Genomic DNA, 24,753 nt, shown 5'->3' on the forward strand with positions numbered 1-24,753 from the left:
ATATATCAACTCAAATAAAAGGCTGGAAAAAAAAAGCTTTAACTAAGCTATTTAGATGAACTGATGAAAGCTACAAGTAGAACCTAGGAAATTAAAATGGATGGCTGCACCTCTTCTAAAAGACACGTCACTAATTGTATACTCCAGGGTTTAGTCAAGGGCTACTCCTGTTTTGCTTTTACTTCTCAGAGGTCTAAGCAACAGTTAAGAATTCATGGCTGACCAAATTTGAAGACAACTGTAAACTTGGAGCCATCGCAAACTCCCCAGAGGACACCAAAATCCTTTGAGAGGGCTTTTCCCAAAACAAGTAGCTGGTTCAAAACTATAGACTTAAACTAAATAAAAAAATGCATAAATGTTTCCTTCAGTAAGCATGACTGCCCTTGTAACTGACAGCACACCCATGAAATTTGATCCCACTGTCTGGGATCTGGGAACCTATGTTGAAAATGAATTGCCCTTTGATCACCACATGTATTAAAGAATTTCTTTTTCATCACACAGCTTATACCCAAGGGTATAGTGTCCAGGTTTAGAGCTGTAATCATTCAATTGTACTGTGCTGTCATCAGTCCAGTCATTGAATATAATGCCCCATTTGGTATGTAGCTGTCCAAACATTTATCACAAGTAGAAGGACCACAGTACTTTGTCACTTAAAAGGGAGGGGGGCAGCCTAAATCACAAATAGTATGTAGACCATCTCAAAGCATTGTTCTTCTTCTCTATGTAATACAGGCTATTAAGAGGTGACCTCTACCTCAAATCTTGAATATAGAGCCTCAAAAAAACCTATCCTGTCAGACCTAGTGGACATTCACAAGTGTAATGGTAAAGCAAATTACCCACTCAAGGGATCTAAATCTATTTTGCAACATAAATAGAACAAGTTAGAGAAATAGGTATGCATCTTATAAAATACCTCTTCTGTAGAACTCTTCTTCTACTCTATGTACAGTGAAGAACATCTGTTAGTCTATTCAAATGTAATTTGGATGAGAAACCAGAAATTCATCTCTGGTTTGGCTCCCATATCCCTCATGGATAGGGACAAGTACATGTCCCAGCATATCCTTGTCCTGTCCTCTGGGTTCTTCATATTTAAAATACAAAGACTAAACACTACCATGGGTATGTAAGACTAGGCTTCTCAAGATTGTTGTTATGGGTCAGTAGCTTAGTAAGAACATGTGAACCATGTCCTCTGTGGAACCTCTGCCGAATTCAGCATTTATTCTCAGGCTGTGAAATTCATAAAACCTTTAACAGGAAATCAGTTAAGGAAAAAAGAAACAAACTCATGTTAAAAAGTCTTTGCCTATGCTAGAAGAAGTTCGAGAGAGAAACCGAGACATAAACATAGGTGGGAAAATAAGAACGAGGGCCTTTCTGGAATCATATCCTCCCAGGAAGTTTCTCCTTGTCCTCTTAAACATTTCAAGCAGGAAGAAGGTGATCCTGCTTGTAAGGAAAATGTTTATAACCTGCTGTACCCTGGTTGCTAGGCAAGGTCTTCTGATATCCAGTTACTGACTCCATTGTAGTGTTAGCTGCTGTCAGGAGGTAACTGATGCCTCACGTTTCCTCTGAACAAGGACTGACATCTGGACTATTTTGACAACCATTTCTTTGCATACTGTACTTTTTCTTTTAGGGAAGTGAAGAAAAATATGACATATTCTGATTCCCGTGCGTTCTTGTGGAGGAACTGACTAAGAAGCTAAAGCATTTGCTAAATGAGACTCTGGACAGGCCCATGTTAATTTCCCAGGTAACAGCTGTTTCCACTGTTATTAACCTAGAGCATAATGCTGTGGACAACTTAGCAAGAGGATGAGGCACTGACATTACTAGTCACTATCTTAATTGGCTCTGTTTAATTCCCTTCTCTGAGCATATCCAGGCATCGGTGCTCCTTTCATGATACTAACTTGTTCAGACCACAGGTGAGAGAGAAGTTAAGAGAGAGACAGATGGTAAGACCTTATAGCAGTTAACATCTGCTTTCAGATGCCAGTGTCCTTTTGCAAGGAAGCAAATGGGGCCTAAACAGTTGTGGTTTAAGCAGCGACAACACCAGTAGCAGTAACAGTTGGAGCAGTCGGGTAGAAGTTAAACAGGCTAGGGTTGATCCCAGAATGGGTACCTGCTTAGTAGTAGTTTAGAGGTTGGAGTAAAACCCTTAATCAGGACATAATGTAAAGGTGCTTGGTACTCTTAAACACACCCAGTACCCACCATGTAATAACTATAACGTGGAACTTTACTGCCTGTTAGTGACTGTAGTTGGAAGCTAAAGGGAAAGAGGATCAAACCAGCACCTGCTTCACTTTTACCAAACAGAAATAATTTTACAGGGTCTCCAAAAAAGGAGCCACCGCCTGTTAAAGCAATGATTCCAGCTTCCTGCGAATAACAGGATCTTGCTAAGTGACATAGAATGCACAGAATATTCATCTTAACTGATGCATCTTGTTAATTTTGTTAAAACATTTTTTTCAATATGTAATAAAAATATTGTTGATGGTAGTTTTCAAATTAAAATACTAATGTTGAAATACAAACAGACAAGAAAGCAATAATGCCCTACAGGGTGGGCATTATTGGGGAAGTAATGGATGGCTCAGCCTGACACCACAGGTGGAAAGACTGCACCCCTTGAAGGTCTGTTGTTTCCCCTGTAATGTCCACCCTGGAGACCATTATGGCATTTAGATATGGGCTAGCTATTAAATTATTTTGTTTTTTTTTTTTTAGTATACAAATTTTTATGTATTTTTTGTGTAAAATAGTTCCTCTGCCTTAATGTTTTAAACTCACAGTAGCATATGTAATAGATATTGGAAGTGCAAGTTGTGTAAGTATTTAATATCCACACACACAAAATGTGCCTAGCAATTAACTGCTACTTTTACCAAGTACACTTCAAATGTCTTGTTGTGAGCAGTTGAATGGAAGGAAAATCATATAGTGTAAGGCACTGTAACCCCACCATGCGTTCCATCTTTCCCTAATTATGGTCTGTCTGTTGAATAATTTTCTTGTAAATCACTGAAGATTACTGCCAGTTTATGAAGGCGGATAATATAACTGCATACTACATATTGTTCATAACATTCTAGCCCCTCCCCTCACCATCATCACTGGCTTTGTCTTGAATTTTTGAGCAAAGAACTTGAGCAGTGTCTGCCTATTTGTGTCTCTGTCTCATGCAGACACACACACACACACATATATATATACACATACACATACACACACACACTCATATATATACACATACACATGCACATACACACACACACACATATGTATATATATATATATATATATATATATATATATATACACATACACACACACACACACATGTTAGTTTTACTTTTTTTTTCATTTTGTTTATGTTTTTTAACCACTCTAAACAGCAAAGCTGCATTTAGCTATCTGAAAAAAATGCAGGCTGTTTGCTTTTCTTTCTATCTGAGCCTCACATCAGCATACTTGATTTTTACACTAATACCCTGTTGGAAAAAAATCATTATATTTGTATATATTTAGCCCATTATCAAAAAGCATATAATTCAGTAGAATGTAAAAGTGAAACCTTTAAGAGCCATCACAATTATGTCAACTAGCATGGGTGTTCCTAGTGTTTGATTCTATTTGACATATCTTTATTACAGTCTTTACCTTTTGTTCCTTCCATTTTCCAGAAATATATATTATTTTTTTCTTGTATCCTATGTTTTCATTTCCATCAACTTTTTCTAACTTGGAACTTTTATGCTAGTTCTTATGTCCTTTGTACTGTTGCAGAGTTCTGATATCTGATGGTTCTGCATGTATTTCTTGTGTGAGTTTCTATTTTAGGAGTTTAACTTTCATAAGGATTGAAAATTGACTTATCTTTAGTAGCTCCTGCTTAACTTCTGTTCATGATGCAGAATTAATTTAAATTTCAAATTGATTTTAAAGCAGTATTTCTTTTACTCTGCCTTAGATTCTTTGGGGGTAGTTTTGTACTGCTGTTGAGTCTGTATTTTTTATTTTCATTTTTGGTAGCATAGTTTTTATTCTTTACTTCTGGATCTAGGTTTTGTTTAAAAACTCTATTTCCTTGCATGCTGTTCTGTTTTCAGGCATTAAGCTTCAGTTCTTCAGTTGTGCTGCAGTGTTAATACAATGGTGGCGGAAGTCCATTGTGTCAGAATATTCCACTCTCTTGTCTTAGTAAAAAAACTCCCCACATCCTCTTAACATAAATAGCTAGGTCTGACATGTTTAGTCATTAATCAACACTGATATTCAGTTTAGTTATCATATGTTAGTTACGTCATCTGTACAGATAACTGTATCTGAATCATGCTTCATATGTAACGAGACTTTATATAGCTTAACGTGCACCTATTATTTAATTTAATGTTAGGAATAATACTTTTAAGTATCTACAAGAAGTAAATCAGATTCCAATTCTGTGTTGGATAAGTACTGTCATTTACAATGATGATGTTATTTATTTTTATTTTTTGCCAGGAAAGTCTGATTATACTATTGCCCTTTATCAACAGAGGCTTGGATAAAAAAGCTTCATTAGGTAGATGGACACTAGTAGATGTAAACAGACAAATTCACATGCAGAGCTCGAGAAAGTGTATACATGGAACAGAAATATGAAGAAAAAATAAGCAATTATATGGGCTTCATCTTTCATATAAATGCTTGAATATATATAAATGTTTAAAATGTAAAGTTCAGTTCTAGAATTTTGTATTTTTTGAAAATGATAGTAGAACAGTAGAGGTGTAGGTAGGGATAAAACGTGGATAGGAAAGAGATGTGGACATGGGGAAATATATAGGTAATAAAGATTAATTGATAGCAACTATTAAGAAGAGTGGGTAAAGAAGTAGGTACCCCTTTCAGAATTGGTTGTATTACATTTTTTGTTTGTCACCTGCTCTTAATATAGATAATGTGCTATGTTTTGACTCACAGTATTATCTATAATACCAGTATCTCCAGAAAACAGTTTTTCTGTATGGTTTTCCCTCATGCATACCAACCATCAAGTCCCCGCCCCCATTGACATGGCTCATTCATTCTCTTAACAATGATTTCACCTCCTCATTGAGAGCTGACTGGAGGGGGCTGTCATGTAGGTAACTGTGAAGTGCTTTGTGCACTTGCCCACATTCTGACAGTGAGGGCATTTGTAATGACCTAACCTACCTATGGGTGAGGGGCATGCAGTCCACTTCACTACAGAGGCCTCCAGTGCCTTCCATGTGGGAGTACACATGTATGCTCCCACACGTGTTGATGGCTAGCACCAAGAGATGCCTTGGTGAGACTGCAAACTGCTGAAGGCCACACATTTGTACTGCAGCCCCTACTCTGAGGTATCCTGGTGGTGCACAGCTAAGTCAGTCCCACCCTTCTACCAGGATGCCAAGATATCCAGTTGACTCAGGCAGTCAAGTAGTTAAATCAGTCTCCTTTGCCGCAAACATAGTTGAGGCTTTATCCTTTGTGCTGGAGCTGGCACACAAAGTAGATTTATCAGAACAAATAATAAAATGAGAAAGAAAAAAAACAAGTTAACTTTTCCTGAATACCGCTTCTGCGATAGAGCTGCACAAGAAGCAGCCAGCACTACCCTTTTAGTTTTATTTGGAGCACACACGTTTATGTATGCATTAATATATTTGTGTGCATATGTATATATATATTATCATTGTTTTAAGATGACTGGCATGTCCCTCATGTTCAGTAACTGGGGATTGGCATAATGGTTGAGGTGTATATCTTACAGACACAAGGTACAAGGTCTGATCCTTACCTTAGGAAGCATGACTAGGCTTAAAAAAGCCCCCTAGGTCTATTAGCTTAGCAATCACCTATGAACTAAGACTTGTGCTTCAGTGTATTTTTGTACTGCTGCTACTATTTACACAGCAAATTCCCATAAGCCCACATAATGGTTACAAGCCAAACTAGCTTCCAAGAAGCTACTAGCCCTGTAATTTTAAAGTATAAGACTGGGGAAGGTAGAAATATGTCTTAAAATACCCACCAAGATACACAGCTGTTGATGAATTACTATTTAACTGTAGCCTCCAAACAGGCTTCATGCATCCTGAATGGAGAACAGCAACAATTATTCCTCTGCACAAAAGTGGGCCATGTACAGACCCTGGAAACTACAATCTCCTTTGCCGCAAACATAGTTAGGCTTTATCCTTTGTGCTGGAGCTGGCACGCAAAGTAGATTTATCAGAACAAATAATAAAATGAGAAAGAAAAAAAACAAGTTAAGTTGATTTATTTGTATTAAACTAATTAAGCTGTTGGACATATAAGACTATTTTTGTCACATTGGACGTACCAAGCAGAGTAAAACTTGGACAACTGAACCTTTGTTGCAACTGCTACAACTTTTCCTGAATACTGCTTCTGAGATAGAGCTGCACAAGAAGCAGCCAGCACGTAATTCTCACCAGTCTTGTATGTAAGAACATGGAAAGGATTATCATGGAAATGATCAATAGAGATATAGTAAACCTCCAGACACTGGACCCAACCACTTTGGCTTTGTCAAGGGCAGGTCATGCTTACTCAACCTGGTGGACTTCTTTGAGAAGGTAACCAAAGCAATGGATGAGGGAAAAATGGTTCACACTGCCTACTTTGACCTGGCTAAGGCATTTGAAACAGTACCAGACTCGGGCATTGTTGACAAACTCAAGAGGTTAGGTACAAAATTGTATGTCACCTGGTGGATAGCCAACTGGCTCACAGACAGGACCCAGGAAGATAGAATTGGGGAGTCCACCTCTACAAAGAGGCCAGTCACGAGTGGCGTCCCTCAGGGATCAGCTCTTGGACTGCTCCTTTTTAACATTTACTTCTCTGAAGTCAAGGCCATTGTCAGTGGTCTCTGACTATATTTGCAGATGATTGCAGATAAGGAGATGTCATTGAATCCCACACGGACACAGACAAACAATTGGTGTCAGTGCCGTGGACTAAAACTAAATGCCAAGAAATGCACAATAGTATCCTTTGTAGTCATCCACCCCTGGTAACTATCATATTGACACCACACCCCTTAGAGTTGACCCAGTAGTCAGGGAGTTGGGGACGCACATAGATAGTAATCTAGCCTTTCACCATCATGTGTCTACAGTGGTAAGGAAATCATTCTATGTTGTGCAACTTATAAACAAAGGTATGACACTGAAGTCCAAGGAAGTCGTTGTTTCACTGTATTCTGCATTCAACATACCTATCATTGAGTACAATGCCCCCTTTGGTATGTACCTAACCAGACATATCCAACAACTGGAATGTCCACAGAGGTTCCTCACTAAAAAAATACAAGGTGCAAGTAAAATCTCATAAGCAGACTGCCTGAAGGCTCTATATTTGTTCTGTCTCATACAGGCTTTTGAGGAGAGATCTGTGCCTGGCATACATGGCATTGTCAGACCCCACTCTGGTGGACCTCCTGCATATCCACGAAACCAACAGTACCAGAACTACCCATTCTAAAGACTTAAACATTGCCTGTGATATAAATAGGACCTGCTGGAGAGACAGGGATGTATCCTAGAGACTATCCCATTTATAGAACAGGCTCCCCATCCATGTGAAGCAGAGTTCCTCCCTAACCCAATTCAAGTGCAACTTGGACAATTAGATGGGGAACAGGAAATTCATCCCTGGTTTGGCACCTGTCTCTAATGGACGCAGGCAAGCTGTAAATGGTTCATCTCCCAGGCCCCTGCTTGTAAATGTTTCATCTCCCAAACCCCTGCTTATACTTATCAAGGGTATCGGAACTTGCCAGAGATTTGGGATGCATGGCTAGGCTTAAAATGGCCCTTGTGGTTGTTAACCTAGTAAACATTTTGGAACTGAACTCATTGGCACCCACATTTAGCAGATCTCATTCTGATACCCATTTTGCCTTCTGTCACACAGGACATTTAAAATATAATGTCCTTATTAACCAAGTACCTTTCAAAACAGATGCATTGGAGTTGGAAGAGGCCATTAGCTTTGTAATTATGTTACAGGTAGATAATAAGCAAGTAAAATGTGAACATTTTACTCAAGAAAATAGCAGTTGTCAGGTTGAATAAACTAATGACCTCTGATTTCCATTACCCATGTTTGTTTGTATAACACTTGGTGCTGTTTAAAAACTAGCATAACACAGCAGTTTTGTCTGGAAATGTATATGTACTGTAGGCTTGGCTAGTATTAATGATTCAGTTTTGCAGAGCCTTGTGGAAAATCTTTCATTTTAGCTTGCATTTTGTTTAACTTATTGCCCATTACTGCTTTGAGTTTACCATCCTGTTATAAAATGCATAAAGTCTTGTTTCCTGTGATTGGGTGTCCTGAGATATTGTTTGAAGAATGTTCTGCTTTAATGACTTCATAAGTAAGATGTTGTAAAGGAACGTTGTATATTAGAAGATTTTTCATAAGTTGAATTATGTTGTTGTTTGTTATTCTCAGCACCTGAGTAGATGCTTACTTGAATATATACACACACACATATATATATATATATTTATTTTTCGTAATCAGTACGATTAGGATGCAGCACCTCCACCTATCACTCTTCCATTAACCTTCAGTGTCTAGACCTCTGTTAACTTATTGCCATTGTTGCCAAGTGAGAGTACACCCCAGCCTATGCAGGCATTGTGGGTTGCCACTCAGACAGGGACTCGTCCTCTGGGTGAATATGGCTATAAAGCTGTTAGTAAAAATATGTAGAGAATGGACACTATCCTGATATGTGTTAGTCTGCCATAAAACTGACATAAGTGAGGTTAGGCATGGTCTATCTAGTTTTTCTTTTCTGCTTATGCAGTATGTGTAATGATACCGTGTATGCCTCCCTTTTCAAATAAACCCTTTGACTTGCACATTGTGTACAAGGGAGTTGTTCACCAAAGCTTCTGTAAAGGTCAGCTGCCTTGTAGCCCTTCCTTTTGGGATAAAAGTAAGGAAGTCAATCCCAACCCACCTTTGCCAGCCCTGCGACAACCTGAGTGCAAACTTGAAGCTGTGTCCCCAGAGGTACAGGCATAAAGTGCCAGGTTGTCCCTGAAAAACAGCAGAGTCTGTGTAGTGATTTTAGCTGGTCAACAAAACTAAGTTAATATCAACAGTTTCAGTCAGCAGGTCAAACTTTCTCCAACCTGACTGCATGGAATACTATGCATGTTGCGAACCACTGGCCATTTCTCTGTTGGTTCTTGTGCAGGACTCCTCAGTATCTGCATTAATTCTGTAGAGTATATAACTTTTCATCTTGTAGTTAAGAGCTGTAAGGATGTGGAGCCACACATTTATGTTACTACAGCTATATGTAGTAACAGTGAATGAAACCCATCAAAACCTTCAATATTGGTGGATCCCAAAGTGGCACTCTGAGAACTAGATAGCAAAGTGCTATCAGCTGGTGGTGTTGGTTGTACCTGCATGTTTGATTACTGGATTCATTAGAAAGCTTCTTATATAACATTCGTTTAGCCATTATTTTTCATAATCGTGTTCTAACTTTGCTGCTGAAGTACTGATTACTGGATGATCTGGGGGTGTGCAGTGAAATGCATTTCGTTTGTGTTTCAGGCCCTTTGAAGACTCCTATTGCTGCTGGTCATCCTTCTATGAACCTGTTACTTCGTAAGACTTTTGATCTTTATGCAAATGTTCGACCCTGTGTATCCATCGAAGGGTACAAGACACCTTATACTGATGTTGATCTTGTCACAATCCGTGAGAACACAGAAGGAGAGTACAGTGGGATTGAACATGTGGTAAGTCAGCTTCTTGGCCCAGACATCTTTTTGTATTGCTTCCCTCAGTAAATACTTCCAGGAAAAGTATTTGGAGAAAGTAATGACAAGAATTAATCTGACCGTGAATCTTTTAATGGTTCTGGTAAACATCTGTTTTAACTGATGGTCTTAAAAGAGAGAAACTGGAGCTGGCCTTTTTACAGATCACAGCTTTGATCATAGGGTATAACCCTTAGCAGGCATACAGAATATAATACTTTCTAGAAATTGCAACTGTAATCTGTTATATAGTAGTTTTTACTAGATATGTTATCTCTTGTATAGCTAGTAAAGAAGTATCTGTTCATATTTTTGACAGTGCTTAGTTCCTAAGCTCTGCACAGGAAACAATGCAATACAGATAATGGAAAACTTTGAATTAAATAAACCACAAAACACAAAGCACTGAAACAAGCAAAAAATAACAAATATGACAGCGAACAGTGCTCAAATTAATAAAAAAAAAAAATTTTTATTGAGAATACCTCTAGCGCCTTGGCAACAAATGCCTTCAGAGGAGTTAAACTCACACTAACACACAAACCTTTTATATGCCACTCTTAAGTACATAATTCCATTCCATTAAACAATCAATAAAATTATATTAAAACCATCCAGTTACAGTCTGTATTCATACCAACAGGGGTCAGGGGTACCATACTTAAGGATAAAAATAGTTTCTGTGTATGAGCTTTTTTCTTCACACACACACACACACACACACATATATATATATATATATATATATATATATATATATATATATATATATATATATATATATATAGGTCTACTTTGTTTCATTGAAAGCTCATTTCACTGAATTTCATTTCACCCTGACCAAATTACTTAAAACTCATTTCACCGAATCCCATTTCACTGAAGTGAAGTACTGACACTGTATACAGTACTGTAAGGCAAGTAAAAGGTATATGCCCTTTTCCTCACCATAGTGCGATCCTGGCGTTAGTATATATAGTTGGGGGGTATAGGAGGCACAGCCCCCCACATTGGGGGTGTGGGGGGCATAGCCCCCCAATTAGTTTGGGTATATATTGTCTTCTGGAAAGAGTTAGTCATTGGTGTTGTAAGTATGCTTGTTTGTGGTTTAAAATGTATTGTTTTGAAGCTTTAGGTGAAATATAATATAAAACCAAACTAGGTAGGGGTTACACCACCCACACTCCCTAATGTGGGGGGCTGTGCCCCCCCACCCCCCCTAACTATATATACTAACTCCAGGATCGCACTACAGTAGGGAAAAGGGCGTGTACCTTTTACTTGCCTTACAGTACTCTAGACAGTGCCAGTACTTCACTTCAGTGAAATGAGATTTGGTGAAATGAGTTTTCAGTAATTTGAGCTTTCAGCAATTTGGTCAGGGTGAATTCAAATTGAGTGAAATGAGCTTTCAATGAAACAAAGTAGAGCTATATATATATATATATATATATATATATATATATATATATATATGTGTGTGTGTGTGTGTGTGTGTGTATATATATATATATATATATATATATATATCTTTTTACCCAATTTTTCTTCCAAAATTGTACCCTGCAACTCCTCCAGTTTCTCATTATGAAACTTCATAAAATGTCTTACAAGAGAGCTTTCAAGATTACTATTTTTTTATATCTCTAACATGTTCTTGCAACTTTAACTTGAAAGCCCTCTTGCTGTCCCCAATGTAAAACATATTGCAAGGGCATTTCAGAGCATGCACAATATGTTCTGAATCACAACAAAGTCTACCATTCACATTAAAATGTCCATTAATTCTATCAAAACTTCTAACTATGAGCTTATTTATGCACAATTCCTACCACAAGGAAAAAAAATAAAGATTTTACTTATTTTATTAACAGGGGCTGAAAATTTACTATGAGCTATTCTATCTTTTATATTCCTTCCTCTATGGAAGGAGAACAAAGGAAACCTATGTAAATTAACAAATTCCTTAAACTTAAAAAGAAAGTCCCAATAATACCGTATGGCTTTCACAACTTCCTCACTTAACAGTTCATGAGTAGTAACTAGATGAATCGTTTTGTTTTTTTTCTCAGATCTTGTTATATTCCTTCCTTGGTCTCCATATTCTTTCTTATATCTGTCTTATGTAACATCCCTGTCTTCTACCCTTTGTAGAAAGGCCGTTACTGTTTCTTTATTATATCCTCTCTCAATAAACATCATTGCAGTTTTAACTAATTATGTCTAATTCCTCATTATCACTACATAACCTTTTAACCTGTGCCAACTCTCCATGTGGTAGTCACTTTATCAAGTGAGGTGGATGGCAACTGCAACCATCCAGGAAGTGAGAACCATCATGGAACTTCCTCTGTATCCTACTTCTAATCCATACATTTACTACCCCCTCTAAACAAACATCGGAAAATATAAAATGTTGAATTATTGTAATTTAGCACAATGTTATCATGGGGCGGCCACGGTGGTGCAGCGGTTAGCGTTGCCGCCTCACAGCAAGAAGTTCTCCGGTTCGATCCTCAGCTGGGGTGCCTTCTGTGCGGAGTCTGCATGTCCTTCCTGTGGTCGCGTGGGTTTCCTCCGGGTGCTCCGGTTTCCTCCCACATCTCAAAGACATGCTGTAGGTGGATTGGACACACTAAATTTGCCATAGGCATGAGTGCGTGCATGTGTGTGCCTTCTGTGGAAGGTTGGGCGCCGGGCTGGCAACTCGACACGGTAAAACTCCACTGCCAATCATGAGCGCACAGTGATCCGCTGTGGCGACCCCTAACCGGGAAAAGCCGAAAGAAGAAGAAGAAGCAAAATTTTATCATAGCATACTGCTTATTCTGAAGTTTTTGGTCACCAAGTACGAGTTTGTAAAGCTGATAATTGACCTAAATCTGTCCACAGAACAAATGGTGGTAAATCTAGAGTAATGAATATTTACTATGATATTTAACAAAAGCTTCGCCAGTTAAACCAGGCTGCCACCAGTAAGTGTATTCAGTAACCTAGGCTAGACTGAGATTTTAAAGTAAACGAACAAAATGACATTCCATTCAAGCACTGTTTTAGTTTGACAGCCTTTAGGGAATGCATCCAAAGTGGTAAGACATATTGGTAGCAGTACAGCAGCATTGATACAAAGTACTCTATATAGTACAGCTACACCGAGCAACCTTGAAAAGTATTCAGATCTTCAAACGAATGCAGTCCCTCCTCATATTGTCCTTAACTCTGGCAAAGTCATACTGAACCTGACATCGCAGTATAGACCAAACACATTGCATCTTAGGACCCCACATCACTTGATCCATGAAGAGGTGCCAGACTGCAGAAGTGCACTAGTGGCATTCGGAACCGTGAAAGAAACTGCAAACAGCTTCATAGAAATGTCATATAAAGCATGTAATGACATGAGATATTAGGTTTGTTTGAGTAAACAGCAGCAAAAATAACCATATACATATAGAAAGCAGTTTATCAGCTGTTAGCCTCTCACCCCAGCTTTGCCTACTGAATGCACCAGGGAAGTGAGGCAAACAATGTAATTTAAGATACTGTGTTTAAAAATGTAACCGGTAATTTGAACAAAAAAACAGATAATATGCTAACTGGATTATATTAGATTTAAATATTACCACTGCTAGTGCTGTACCATGGCATTAAACTTTTTGAAGAGGTTTAGTAAGATTGGTTGGACAGGTTCTTAACTACTGCTTATAAATATCATCCCTGTGCTGGCTTGTTTATTGTACTCCAAATTAACATTCACAACAGTTCCAAGATTGCAAATTAATTTAATGATCCTAATAACAAGTAGAGGATGTGCAGTAACATTCTGCTTAACTAGAGACTATTAGAATTAAATATTCCAGTTATATAAACCACATATTTGATAACAGATATACTTTTACATGTACACACCTAATTAATTGAAATTATGTTTACATTATCTAATCCTGACCTTGTCCAGGACAGTATTGAGCAAATATACAGTATTGTATAATGCAACAAATTACTGTAACAACATAGTTTCATGACCGGCTGAAAGTAACCTTTTGAGATCTAAAGTAGACCACCTATTTAAAATCTCTTCTTAGCCCTAGGATAATTAGACTTGGATTCAGAAACGTTACTGCCAGAGGTAAGCTGTTTTTACTGCTGGCATTAACCATTTCTGATTTGGTGATGAGCCTGTCTCAGTACTGTATCAGGAAGAAGTGTAGTATTTTGGTGGGCTGTCTTTGTGGCCTACTGCGGATGCTAAAGAGTCATTCCAGGGGTGCAGCATATATTAATTAGCCGTGTTCTGTACCGTGGAAATGCCTGCAGTAAGGCATTTACACAGCTGAACAGTTCAGAGAATCATGCCTCCAAACTCCTCTAGACTAAACAGCAAATCCTACAGTATTTGGGGAGTGGGCACTAGACACCATGGATAGTCTAGGTCACATAAAATGTTAATAGAGCAATGATTCTGCAAATAATGTGTAGATGGGGAAGAACACAAGACACCAGGGGCAGTCTTTAAATATCCTCCTAAAGTCTCTTAACAGTTAATAGAACATATATTTTGCAGGGTCTACTTCACATGACCTAAATTTCATTTGACTGGAACCCAATTGACCTAAGTTTAATTTGTCTAAAACTCATTTGACTGACACCCATTTCACAGACCGCTTACAATGCTGAATTGCAGCATCATAAATCTTAAACCGTAGACAAGCACACTTAGAACACCAATAACTAACCCTTTCCAGAACTTTAACCCTCTGAACAAAAACGGGACAATGTACAACCAAACTAGGTGGGGGGGCTGTGCCCACCCCCCCTTAATTATATATACTAACTCCAGGATTGCACTAGAGTGGGGAAAAGGGCATATACCTTTAACTTGCCTTACAGTACTCTACATGCTGCCACTACTGCTGGGAACGCACAAAACATTCGCCAGATTACTTTAGATACTTGCCATAAAAATGTAAATAGAAAAACCCACATTTAGAAACACTACTTTCTACATGACTATCGGAATTCTAACAGTCAGCACTATAAGTTACAGCAATTCTTTTTATCACAGGCAAGTCACAGGTGAAGGAAAACCCATAAAAAGTCTGTCTTACATGCCGGTGAAATGGACACGCATTCGGGTTAATTTAGGTCAGTTGGTTGTTGGTCAGATGGGTGTCAGTCAAATGAAATTTAGATGAAAAGTAGACCCATTTTGCAGCATCACAAACATATGGATGGGGAGATTACTACACACCAGAAATCAAAATTAATGGGGAGAATGTTTGAACTCTGTACTGTTACAAAAAGCAGTTCACTAGTAGACTTGTTGTTTATGCTACCACTGGACACCAGGGATCTTTCCTGTGGTCCAGCTGCTGTTCTATATTTTCTTCATTCATATCATGTACAACAGTGTCTACCTATCTTTTAATGCAAGTTGTTTAGAGAGAAAAGTCTGGGAACTTTATCCTTTGCTGTACTCAAGTTTATTCATTTATTGAAATGATGTCTTTTCCGTCCATGTCAGTCTGTGGATTATTGGATCGGAGGCCAACAATTAGAATGATGGAGCCAAAGCTCAAACTCCTGTCCCATAATAAGCTGCTCTACCCAGTCTTCTCAGATTTCGTTTGACACATTTGATGATGGAATCGGTCTCCAAAGTTGTAACCAGATAAGCGGCTTAAAGTATTTTTTTCTACCAAGTTTATTGTGAGTTTAAGGTTAATTCTCCTCTGCCTAAATATTTTCTCTAGATACCAGAAATAGCTCACAAATTCAAACAAAAGAAAAAATGCAGGTGCAGTCCATTAACAATAAAGGCTTTCCTCTTCTGTTAATGGAAATTGTTCCTCAGTAGTATACCAAAGTCCAACCAATCAATAATTCTAAATTCCAGTTTATTGTTGTACTAATAATAAAAATAAAAATAAATAAAATTCCAGATAAATTCCAGATTATTCCACAAGTCAGGAATTTATCTGGATTTTTATTTATTTTTATTTTTATTATTAGTACAACAATAAACTGGAATTTAGAATTATTGATTGGTTGGACTTTGGTATACTACTGAGGAACAATTTCCATTAACAGAAGAGGAAAGCCTTTATTGTTACTGGACTGCGCCTGCATTTTTTCTTTTGTTTAAATATTTTCTCTAGATAGTTAAAAGTCTTTGGTGGATAGGTGTTTTGGCTGTTTATAGGCTTCAGAACTCTGTCTGTCTGTGTTTGTCTGTCTGTCTGTGTTTGTCTGTCTGTCTGTGTTTGTCTGTCTGTCTGTGTTTGTCTGTGTGCCTGTTTGTCTGTGTGCCTGTTTGTCTGTGTGCCTGTGTGCCTGTGTGCCTGTGTGCCTGTGTGCCTGTGTGTCTGTGTGCCTATGTGCCTGTGTGCCTGTGTGTCTGTGTGTCTGTGTCTCTGTGTGTCTGTGTGTGTCTTTCTGTGTTTGTCTGTGTGGGTCTGTCTCTGTCTGTGTGTGGGTCTGTCTCTGTGTGTGGGTCTGTGTGTCTGTGTCTCTGTCTCTCTGTGTCTCTGTTTGTGTCTCCGTCTGTGTGTGTCTGTTTGTGTGAGTCTCTGTGTCTCTCCATCTCTCTCTCTCTGTCTGTGTCTGTCTGTCTGTGTGCACGTGCACTGTTTCTGTCTGTCTGTGTGCACGTGCACTGTTTAAGCCATAGGGGTCCCCTGTTCTGTAAATGTGTTTCAATTAGTTTTTGGTGTGGTAGGACTGTTTCTTGGTTTCTGTCTTTATGACCGAAAAAAAAATTAAGGTATTAAAAAAAATGTATTGATCATGGTCGTAAGCTGTTCCCGCAGGATTCAAGTGATTGACGTGTGTACTTTCTGGGGGTTGTCCACTTAGACTAGGAATTTGAGGCTTGGACCTCTGTTGGGTCCAGGGTCTTGGCTGACAGGCACTCTAAATTTGATGTGAAAGGGCTTCTTCCCACGTCTGCTGTTACTGCTAGCCCCCCTCTGCTGCTTCTCCTGCTAAGAAGACCTTAGAGATGTCCAAAAAGATAGAGAGAAGGACAGAGATAGATAAGAGTAAAAGGAAAATGACTCCAGGAAAAGATCCACTGATTGTGGAACGTTGAATGGACCAGTACAGAAGACCCCAAGACCATACGTTTCTTTGGCTCCAGTGTTGGAATCGCATAGTTTCTGGTGCTTGGGTGCCCGAATCCTTTTGTTGGCTTTGGTGTCTGATCCACCTCAGTACTGATCACAGGTCATGGAATGCATTCACCCTGGAACTGGTGTTTTCAATGGAACTGTCACCCACTTGGGTCCAGTCTCCCTTGGTTTAAGTCCAGGAGTTTGTCATACCCTTGCATCAGCCTGCTAAGTTGCCTAGGGCATCCTCATGATCAGTGAGATACTCCTAGGGAATTAGGGAAGTAGATTTAGATATTGAAGGCCTAGACTGATTTGGGGTCATTCCCCCCACTCTGCTGTGAGGGCGATGAAAGCTAGCTTATCTCTTTTTATTGTTTCTCCTTCACTGGTCTGCATTTCAGCTCTGGCGTTCCTGGATCTGACTCCAGTCCACATGATTCCCTCACTTACTTTGCCTTTGGCCCCATCTATGACCTTGATGCATTTGACTTCAACTTTTTTTGGAGCCGTCTTCATCTTAAAGCTGGTAGTTTGGGGCCAGTGGGTTGAGGTCGAGGTTGACTTTGAAGTTTTTGGGGATGTCTCTGCCCCTTGGGGCCTCTGCTTTGGACTTCTTGAATCAGGCTTCGTAATTCCCCGTGAACTTCAGGTCTGAGGAGGTCCATCCTTAATCGTCTGGTCTCAGTGTTGGATTTTGAGTTTGTGGCAAGGATTAGATCCCATTCAGGGGTTGCAGAATCACATTCTGTATCAGATCTAGCCTGATCTTCCTGTTTTCTTGGATCTTCTGTCAAGCATCATGTTGGTCAGGGACAGCCTGCAACACAAGGCCTTTAACAGTCCCAGTGGAGGCACTTAGATTTCCTGTCAGGAATAACTGATGGAGGACATTAACCTTAATAATGGCTAAGGTTGCCCGAAATCTCCCTGTGCTGCCAACCCATTTGACAATCTGTTAGAATTGTTGAGGCAGGGGAAGGTCAGACCACTGAAGACCTTTCCCTGAGGCATTAGTGTTTCTTGAGACCTTTGATGCATACTCTTCCATGTCCTGGATGGTATCCCTGCCAAATGCCCTAGTAGAGTTTGTGTCTAGGATGGCGTGGAGAGAGCTGGATGTAGTGGAGCCTATCCCTAGAATACCAGACAAAGGTTTTGGTTCCACTCAAGGACAGGGGACATTAGAGCAAGGGGCCTGTGGTCAATGCCATTATAGTAGCCACAGCCACCAGAAAGGAAAGGAGAGTACACCTATCCATCCTCTGAATAGAGAGTTTGGAGTAGTGGACAGACTAGAGCAGTGCATGTAACCTTGCATAATTTGCCCCCCCCCCCCCCCCCCAGTCTCTAGATCCAGTTCCAGATCTAATCTCACATTCATTGAGCCAGCCTATCCCCAAATCTCTCAAACTGACTGCTTGGTTCTTCCACTTCTAGTTGTTGTTGTTGTTGTGTCTTAGGTTAGGGGTCGCCACAGCGGAACTCCGGTCCGCTAAATGATTGGCAGTAGATTTTTACGTGTGATGGCCAGAAATTCCAAGCTGTTGTCCAGAGATATGCATATTACTTCCTGTTCTCAAATGTCTTCCACCACGAAAATGTATTGCAGTAAATAGAAAGCGTTTGGGCTATCTGTTAAGGCCTGGATCTCTCTCACCTCCTGTGAATGCAGTTTTGTAGTTCTTAGCTGGTCTTTTTCAGTCGGGACAAGCTACTTTACTAACAAAGTGCAGCTGGCAGCCATTTCTAATTTTCATGTTGATCAAAATCATTCTCTCTGTTTAATTTCTCCGAGTCTTTTGGGTTTCTAGTACCATGATGAGATTGGCCACCATTCCTAAGTGAAAATATAATTAAAGTTCATGAAATTAGTATTTTGTCTTTGATGTTAGCCAAAAGTGCTTTGCGCAGCATCCGCAGTGTGCCCAGAATTGACAACTCCTGTAATTCATATGAAGTTGCATATATCGGTAGCATATCTAAATACAACTGTAAATTCTTTTTTATTTATGCGACCCATTGCTGCTATTACAATTGGAACTGTATGGGTATCCTCCTGCAAGTCCTGGTATTTTATGACTTTGTGTCTCTGTGTCCATAGGACACTGTAATCACTGGGTATTGCAATTTCAATGATCAGTGTGACTTTTGTCTTCTTTTCGTGGTCTAATATATCTGGTTTTCTCACATCTATTTTCTGAACTGTTGGTAGTGGATGATCGTATGTGATCTAAACCTTATTCCCTGTAATGCTTTGTGGCTCATGTTTCCAGTGCTTCTCAGCTACTTCAGTTTTGTAATGTTTACACAATCTCCAATGAAACTGTCTTGTCACAGTATTATGCCTTTCAGTATATAGGCTGTCTTATACCCAGCAACAAGATGTGCAACCGTTTCCAGTTCTGTTTTACAGTACCTGTATTTGTCTGTTTCTCCCACATGTTCAATGGACTTTGTAAACCAATGTGTACGTAATACGGTATTGATGGGCCGCCAATATTAACCTTTCATCTTTTGGTTTAAATTCACCTCTCCATAACCATTCCTGCATCAGATCCTGATTGACATGAGGTTATTGCAGGAGTTTTCTGTACTTACTACTATATTTATGCCTTTTCCACATTTCTTGCCTTCTCATCTGGTCCTTCTCGTTATATTATTTCTTCTTCTTTGCCACATTTCTTAAAGAGAAATCTTGATGAGTGGATGGGAAATAGAAAATTCACCCCCAGGGATCACTCCAGTGGCTTTACTCGACAGAGGCACTGGGAACTAAGGTCTGGTGGCACGATGCCAGGGTAATCCTATGGGCTAGGCTTGCAAAGGCTCCAGGGCCATTAGCCTAGGTACACACCTTTGAACCTGTGAACATTTCACTTACTGCCTGATTTTTGTCCATTCCCACTGGACAGTGCTATGCTTCTGCTTAACTAAGCAGGGAAGTCATCTTAGACTTGTTTTCCTTATGTTTTAAAACTTTCACTGTGTTTGGATCTGGTGACATAAGCAGATATGTATGCAATCCTACGATTGCAGATCTATGCATTTAATCAATTTCAAGAAGGCCCATACCTTTTTCAGAATGAGGAATGTATAATCTTGCTATACACTGATTTTTATATATCATTTTATAGCAGTGAAGCATTTTTCTTATTTTCCTGTCCAGTTGATCAAGTACCTTTTGGGGCTAATCAATAACTCCAAAACTGTAAGAACAGGAAGAGCAAGTCGTTTATAGCCTGGACTTTGTTCCTACATGTCAGGGCTGTTTACAGTATTAATTTTAGTCTTCTGAAGTACTCCTTACTTTTCATTTGTTCATGTTTTATTGGCAGTCCATGAGTTCCCGGATATTTCTGTACTCCCTCCTGCTTACGTTCCTTTGCATCAGATTCATGTCCCAGACTGATATTGTCTTGGTACTGCAGCTTTCCTGCTTTAAATGTTGCATTTGCACATTTGTCAAGACCAAATGACATTCTTGCATCATCTGAGAACATTTTAACCAGTTGCAGTGGTGCCTTCAACTTCTTATCTGATAAACTGTGCAGTTTTAAGTCATCCACAAAAAGTAGATGAGGGTTTTTTTTACAGTTGGTTGTTTTCTGGGAACCAAAGGGTAGCCATGACCTAATCGTTTAAGTAGACAGCTTAATGGGTTAAGGCCAAGGCAAAAGAGTGGTGACAGTCACCCTGCAATATCTCCCTTTGAATTTTTATTCCTGGGATAATAATCTGTCCTTTATCATGGCTTAGCTGCAGAGTGGTTTGCCACTGTTTCATGGTTATTGTAAAGTAATTGATCAAGGTAGGGTGTATCTTATACATAGGATCATTAGGAGGTTACTAGGCTAATGGCCCTGGGCCCTTACAAGCCTAGCCAAGACTTTACCCCCAAAAAGAAACCTCAGTCATCTGTAAGCACTCCTTTATCCATGAATGTGATGCTGTCAAATGCTTTTTTTTATAATCTATCCTTGACATACTTAGATTCTTTCCAATTATCCATTATGGCTTTATTTAAAAACAAATGATCCTTTGTTCCTTATGACTTTCTTTGGTTAACCTTTTGTTCTATTGCCATGATTTAGTTTTCTTCTAATTGACTATAAGCTCTGTCGACATCAATTCCAGTATGTGGTTTTTACATCATCAGAAGGCAAGTTATTGGTCTATAGTTTTGGGGCTAGTTTGCAGGTTTGCTCTTGAGGAGGAGTATCATTTTTCCTGTTAACCAAGCTGGTGTCCATTTGGGATAGGGATTCTGTAGTAGTAATATAAACAGTTCTTTGGATAAATATTCATGTAAAGATGTTAATACTTTTAGCCAGATGTTTGGTACTACATCTGGGCCTGGGGATTTTCCATTTAGGAGCTTTTCTTACTTTTGTTTCAGTTTCTCTGGCCATTACTTCGTCCCATTTCATATGCTGTACATTTGAATGTCAGTCTTTCTTATACTACTTGTATCCATCCAGCATCTTTATGTTCCACAGGGTCTTCATAGATATTTCTCCTTTTTTTGGTGGTGGTTCTATTCCTTTTGCTTTGTTTCCTAATTCTCTATAAAACTTTTTGGTTTATCAATAAATTGCTTATTTTGTACTTTTCCTTTATATTTATCTGCATTTGTTAAGTTGTTCTGCCTATGCTGATATCTTTAGTTTATTATGTGCAGTAGTGTATGATGCATCCTGGTCTATTCTGATACTGCACATTGCTTCATGTGTATCTTTCTAAGTATGTTTGTTTATCTGTTCCCTGTTCTGTACTCTTCCAACAGTAATACTTCTTGTTTTAATTGCTTTATAGTTTTCTCTATTTGGTGCTTCTATGGTGGCATTTCATTTCCTCCTTTTCTTTCCCTTATTGCTCTGTTTTTGTGGTAAGACTTTAGCTGTTATTAATATAACTGCACAGTAATATATCCTATTTACTTCTGTTATATCCCACGAATTTCTGTTGTTAATTACTTTGTTCATCTGTTTTATCAGACTTCTAATGTTTTGAGTCTTATTTATTTCCTGTAATCTGTTTCTTTCATCAATCTTAATATGATTATTCATCTCTCTTAAATCAGGCAACTCTTCCCTTAGATCATTTTCTTCTGAACTGAGGGCGCATTCAATGTTAAGTTGTCCAATCTCGCCTTTGTTCTTGCTGGATGGGTTCGGAGCCGATCCTCTGCTCTGACTCAGCCACTTACTATAGCTCGAGAGCTCTTTATTGGCTCGAGGCTACCCCTTATCCCAGAATGTCCAGCATCAGCTACCCAGATCTCGTTTGCGGCTTCAGCTGCGAGGTTACGTCAATACTGGCTTAGGCTTAGTACAACTTGTTTCTCTGCTTAAAGTTCAATAATTTACTTGAAAAGTAGTATCTTTTTCACCGTTTTATAGTAGTTTGTATGTTTATTTAGTCCTACACCCCTTATCCGTCCTTTGCTGTGTTTTTTCTGCTGTGTTGGCTGTCGCCTCTTAGTCGCTAGGCCTTCTGTTTTTTTTTTTACCTGAACTCGTTTAAGTTAGAGAGTTCTTCCCTCCCTCCCCCCCTTAAGGACAGCCGTTTAAGTTAGAGGCTCTCCTTTTAAGGTTTTTATTAATATAATTTTTATTTTTGTAGTGTCTGTTTGTGTGTTACTTCCTTACTTTTTTCTTACAATGTCCAAGGAAGTTAAAACCTCAGGGTTCAAAAAGTGCGACTCATGCTGTCAGAAGATGTCTCTGACAGATGGGCACACATGTTGTGTTTACTGCTTGGGGGCTCTGCACCTGCAGGACTCTTGTTTTATTTGTCATGCCTTTAGTCCAAGGGTTCTGCAGGAGCGGAAAAACAAGCTTATCCTCCATGGATTATTAAAACAGGATTCTCCGGCTAAAACATCTCAGCCAGTGAAACTTTCGAAACCAGTCAAGCAGTCGGCTCCATGTTCGGAACCGACCGGTGAGCTTGACAAACCAAGTGTGTCGGTGCCCTCTGGCACTGACAAGACTACTCCTCTGTCGGCTGCAGCTATTACTTTGGAGCCGTCTCGGAACCACAAACGAGCTAGGTCTCCCCTTCATTGGGGCCGATTCGCTCAGTGCCACAATCACCTTTACTTCAAAGCAAGACCAGTCATCGCTCATCTTCCCACTCCTCTTGATCCTCGAGGTTATCAGATCAGGATGTGGAGAGAGTGGTCAGTAGTTTGCTGAAGTCACAGGCCCTTGCTAAAATGCTTTCGAGCCTGCCTCAACAGGCTTCGGCTCCATCCGCTTCAATTTAGATTCCTCCTCCGACTATGCTTAGCTTGGAGCCGGAGTCCATGGATGCTCCGATTAGTGGTTCCTTCGGCTCCAATGACATCCTCTTCATCTCCGACATTGGCTCCAATTAAAACCACTGGTATGTTGATGCTGTAAAAAATGCTGGTAGTCCACAAGGTAAAGCAAACAAGTTTATTGCAAGACAAAAGAAAGCTGGTAAGCGCTTTCGTCCTTAACAAAAGAACTTCATCAGACAAATTAAAATCAAACACAGAACACTTTTTAAAGACTCCCTTTGTGCATCACATGATAATAGCCACTCCCCCATGGGAGTTTTTAAAAAGTGTTCTGTGTTTGATTTTAATTTGTCTGATGAAGTTCTTTTGTTAAGGACGAAAGCGCTTACCATCTTTATTTTGTCTTACAATAAACTTGTTTGCTTTACCTTCTGGACTACCAGCATTTTTTACAGCATCAACATGCCAGTGGTTTTATTGTGGAGTTTTTGGTTCACACACTTCTGCAGTTTGGTCAGTAGTTTCTTTCTGTCTTTTGGTGCTTAATGGTTGGCTCGGATTACCTCAGATGTTCTTCATCTCACATTGCTGCAGTCCTAACACTTGGGGTAGTCCGCTGTCCCAGTCGGCTCAAATACCAAAGTATAAGGCAGACGTCGGTCAAGGCGCATTAGTCTGACGTCAGGGTACAAATGCGCATGACCGACGTCATATCCTCAGTCTTTTTTGCTGCATGGTCCGATGCAGAAGCAGTATTGCGAGTGCAGGTTGGCGTTCTGAAATTTTCTGAAGTCGGAGTTTCAGACCGAATCAAGTTGGCTAAGTACCCCGTTGGGGAATATTTTGTTTTTTTCTTGCCTCAGTATTTAACCGGATGTCAGAAAAAGTGAATAACTGTATTTCTTGTGGGAAACAGATACCTCATAGGGATTACCATACCTTGTGTATACCTTGCTTAGGGCCTGAGCACGACGTTGTTGGATGTCGCTCTTGTGCTAGATTTAACAAACGCACTATAAAGAGAAGATTAGACTGTGCCAGGTTAGTTTTGGGAAGCGTTGTAATTATAAAATGCCGCCGGATGCGCCGACGCCCGCTTCGGCTAAAAAGCGCAAGGACAAAGCAGCAAAGCCTAGGTTGGAAGAACCGCCTGTCCCGGACGCCGGTTCTTTAGAGGGCTCGTGGAGCCGGAGGTTCTGCCAGAAGTTTCTTTGGAGTCTCAGGGAGAGACTTTACTGTTACAAGATGTGTCCTCTCAGGAGGTAGGCCAGGCTGAAGGGGCTTCTCAGGTAGCTGTTCTCCCTCCCTTCCTAAGGTGGTTAGGCCCTCCCTTCTGTTTCCAAGGCTTCTTCGAGAGGCAGGCCAGGTTTAACTTCAGTGGGTGTCTCTCCTAGTTCTTCAGGGTCTCTGCCTAAGAAACATATGCTTAAAATGGCAGAAGATTTGATTACTATGATTAGAGGTTCTATGCCCCTCCTGATAAGAGGCCTAGGGTGGAACCTGAGCTTGAGAG

General features: G+C 39.6%; 1 protein-coding gene across 2 annotated transcripts in view; it reads left to right on the top strand.

Moving 5' to 3' along the window:
- Nucleotides 1-24,753, top strand: part of IDH3A (isocitrate dehydrogenase (NAD(+)) 3 catalytic subunit alpha) — a 637,839-nt gene that overhangs the window by 238,316 nt on the left and 374,770 nt on the right. For both annotated transcript variants that reach the window (XM_044077799.1, XM_044077800.1), the window contains exon 5: nucleotides 9,655-9,842. In XM_044077799.1, coding sequence (XP_043933734.1) covers nucleotides 9,655-9,842 — 188 coding nt within the window. The remainder of the gene's footprint in view (nucleotides 1-9,654; nucleotides 9,843-24,753) is intronic.

This window comes from Protopterus annectens, chromosome 7.part0, assembly GCF_019279795.1.
Source record: "Protopterus annectens isolate FY-2018-M chromosome 7.part0, PAN1.0, whole genome shotgun sequence".
NCBI lineage: Eukaryota > Metazoa > Chordata > Ceratodontiformes > Protopteridae > Protopterus > Protopterus annectens.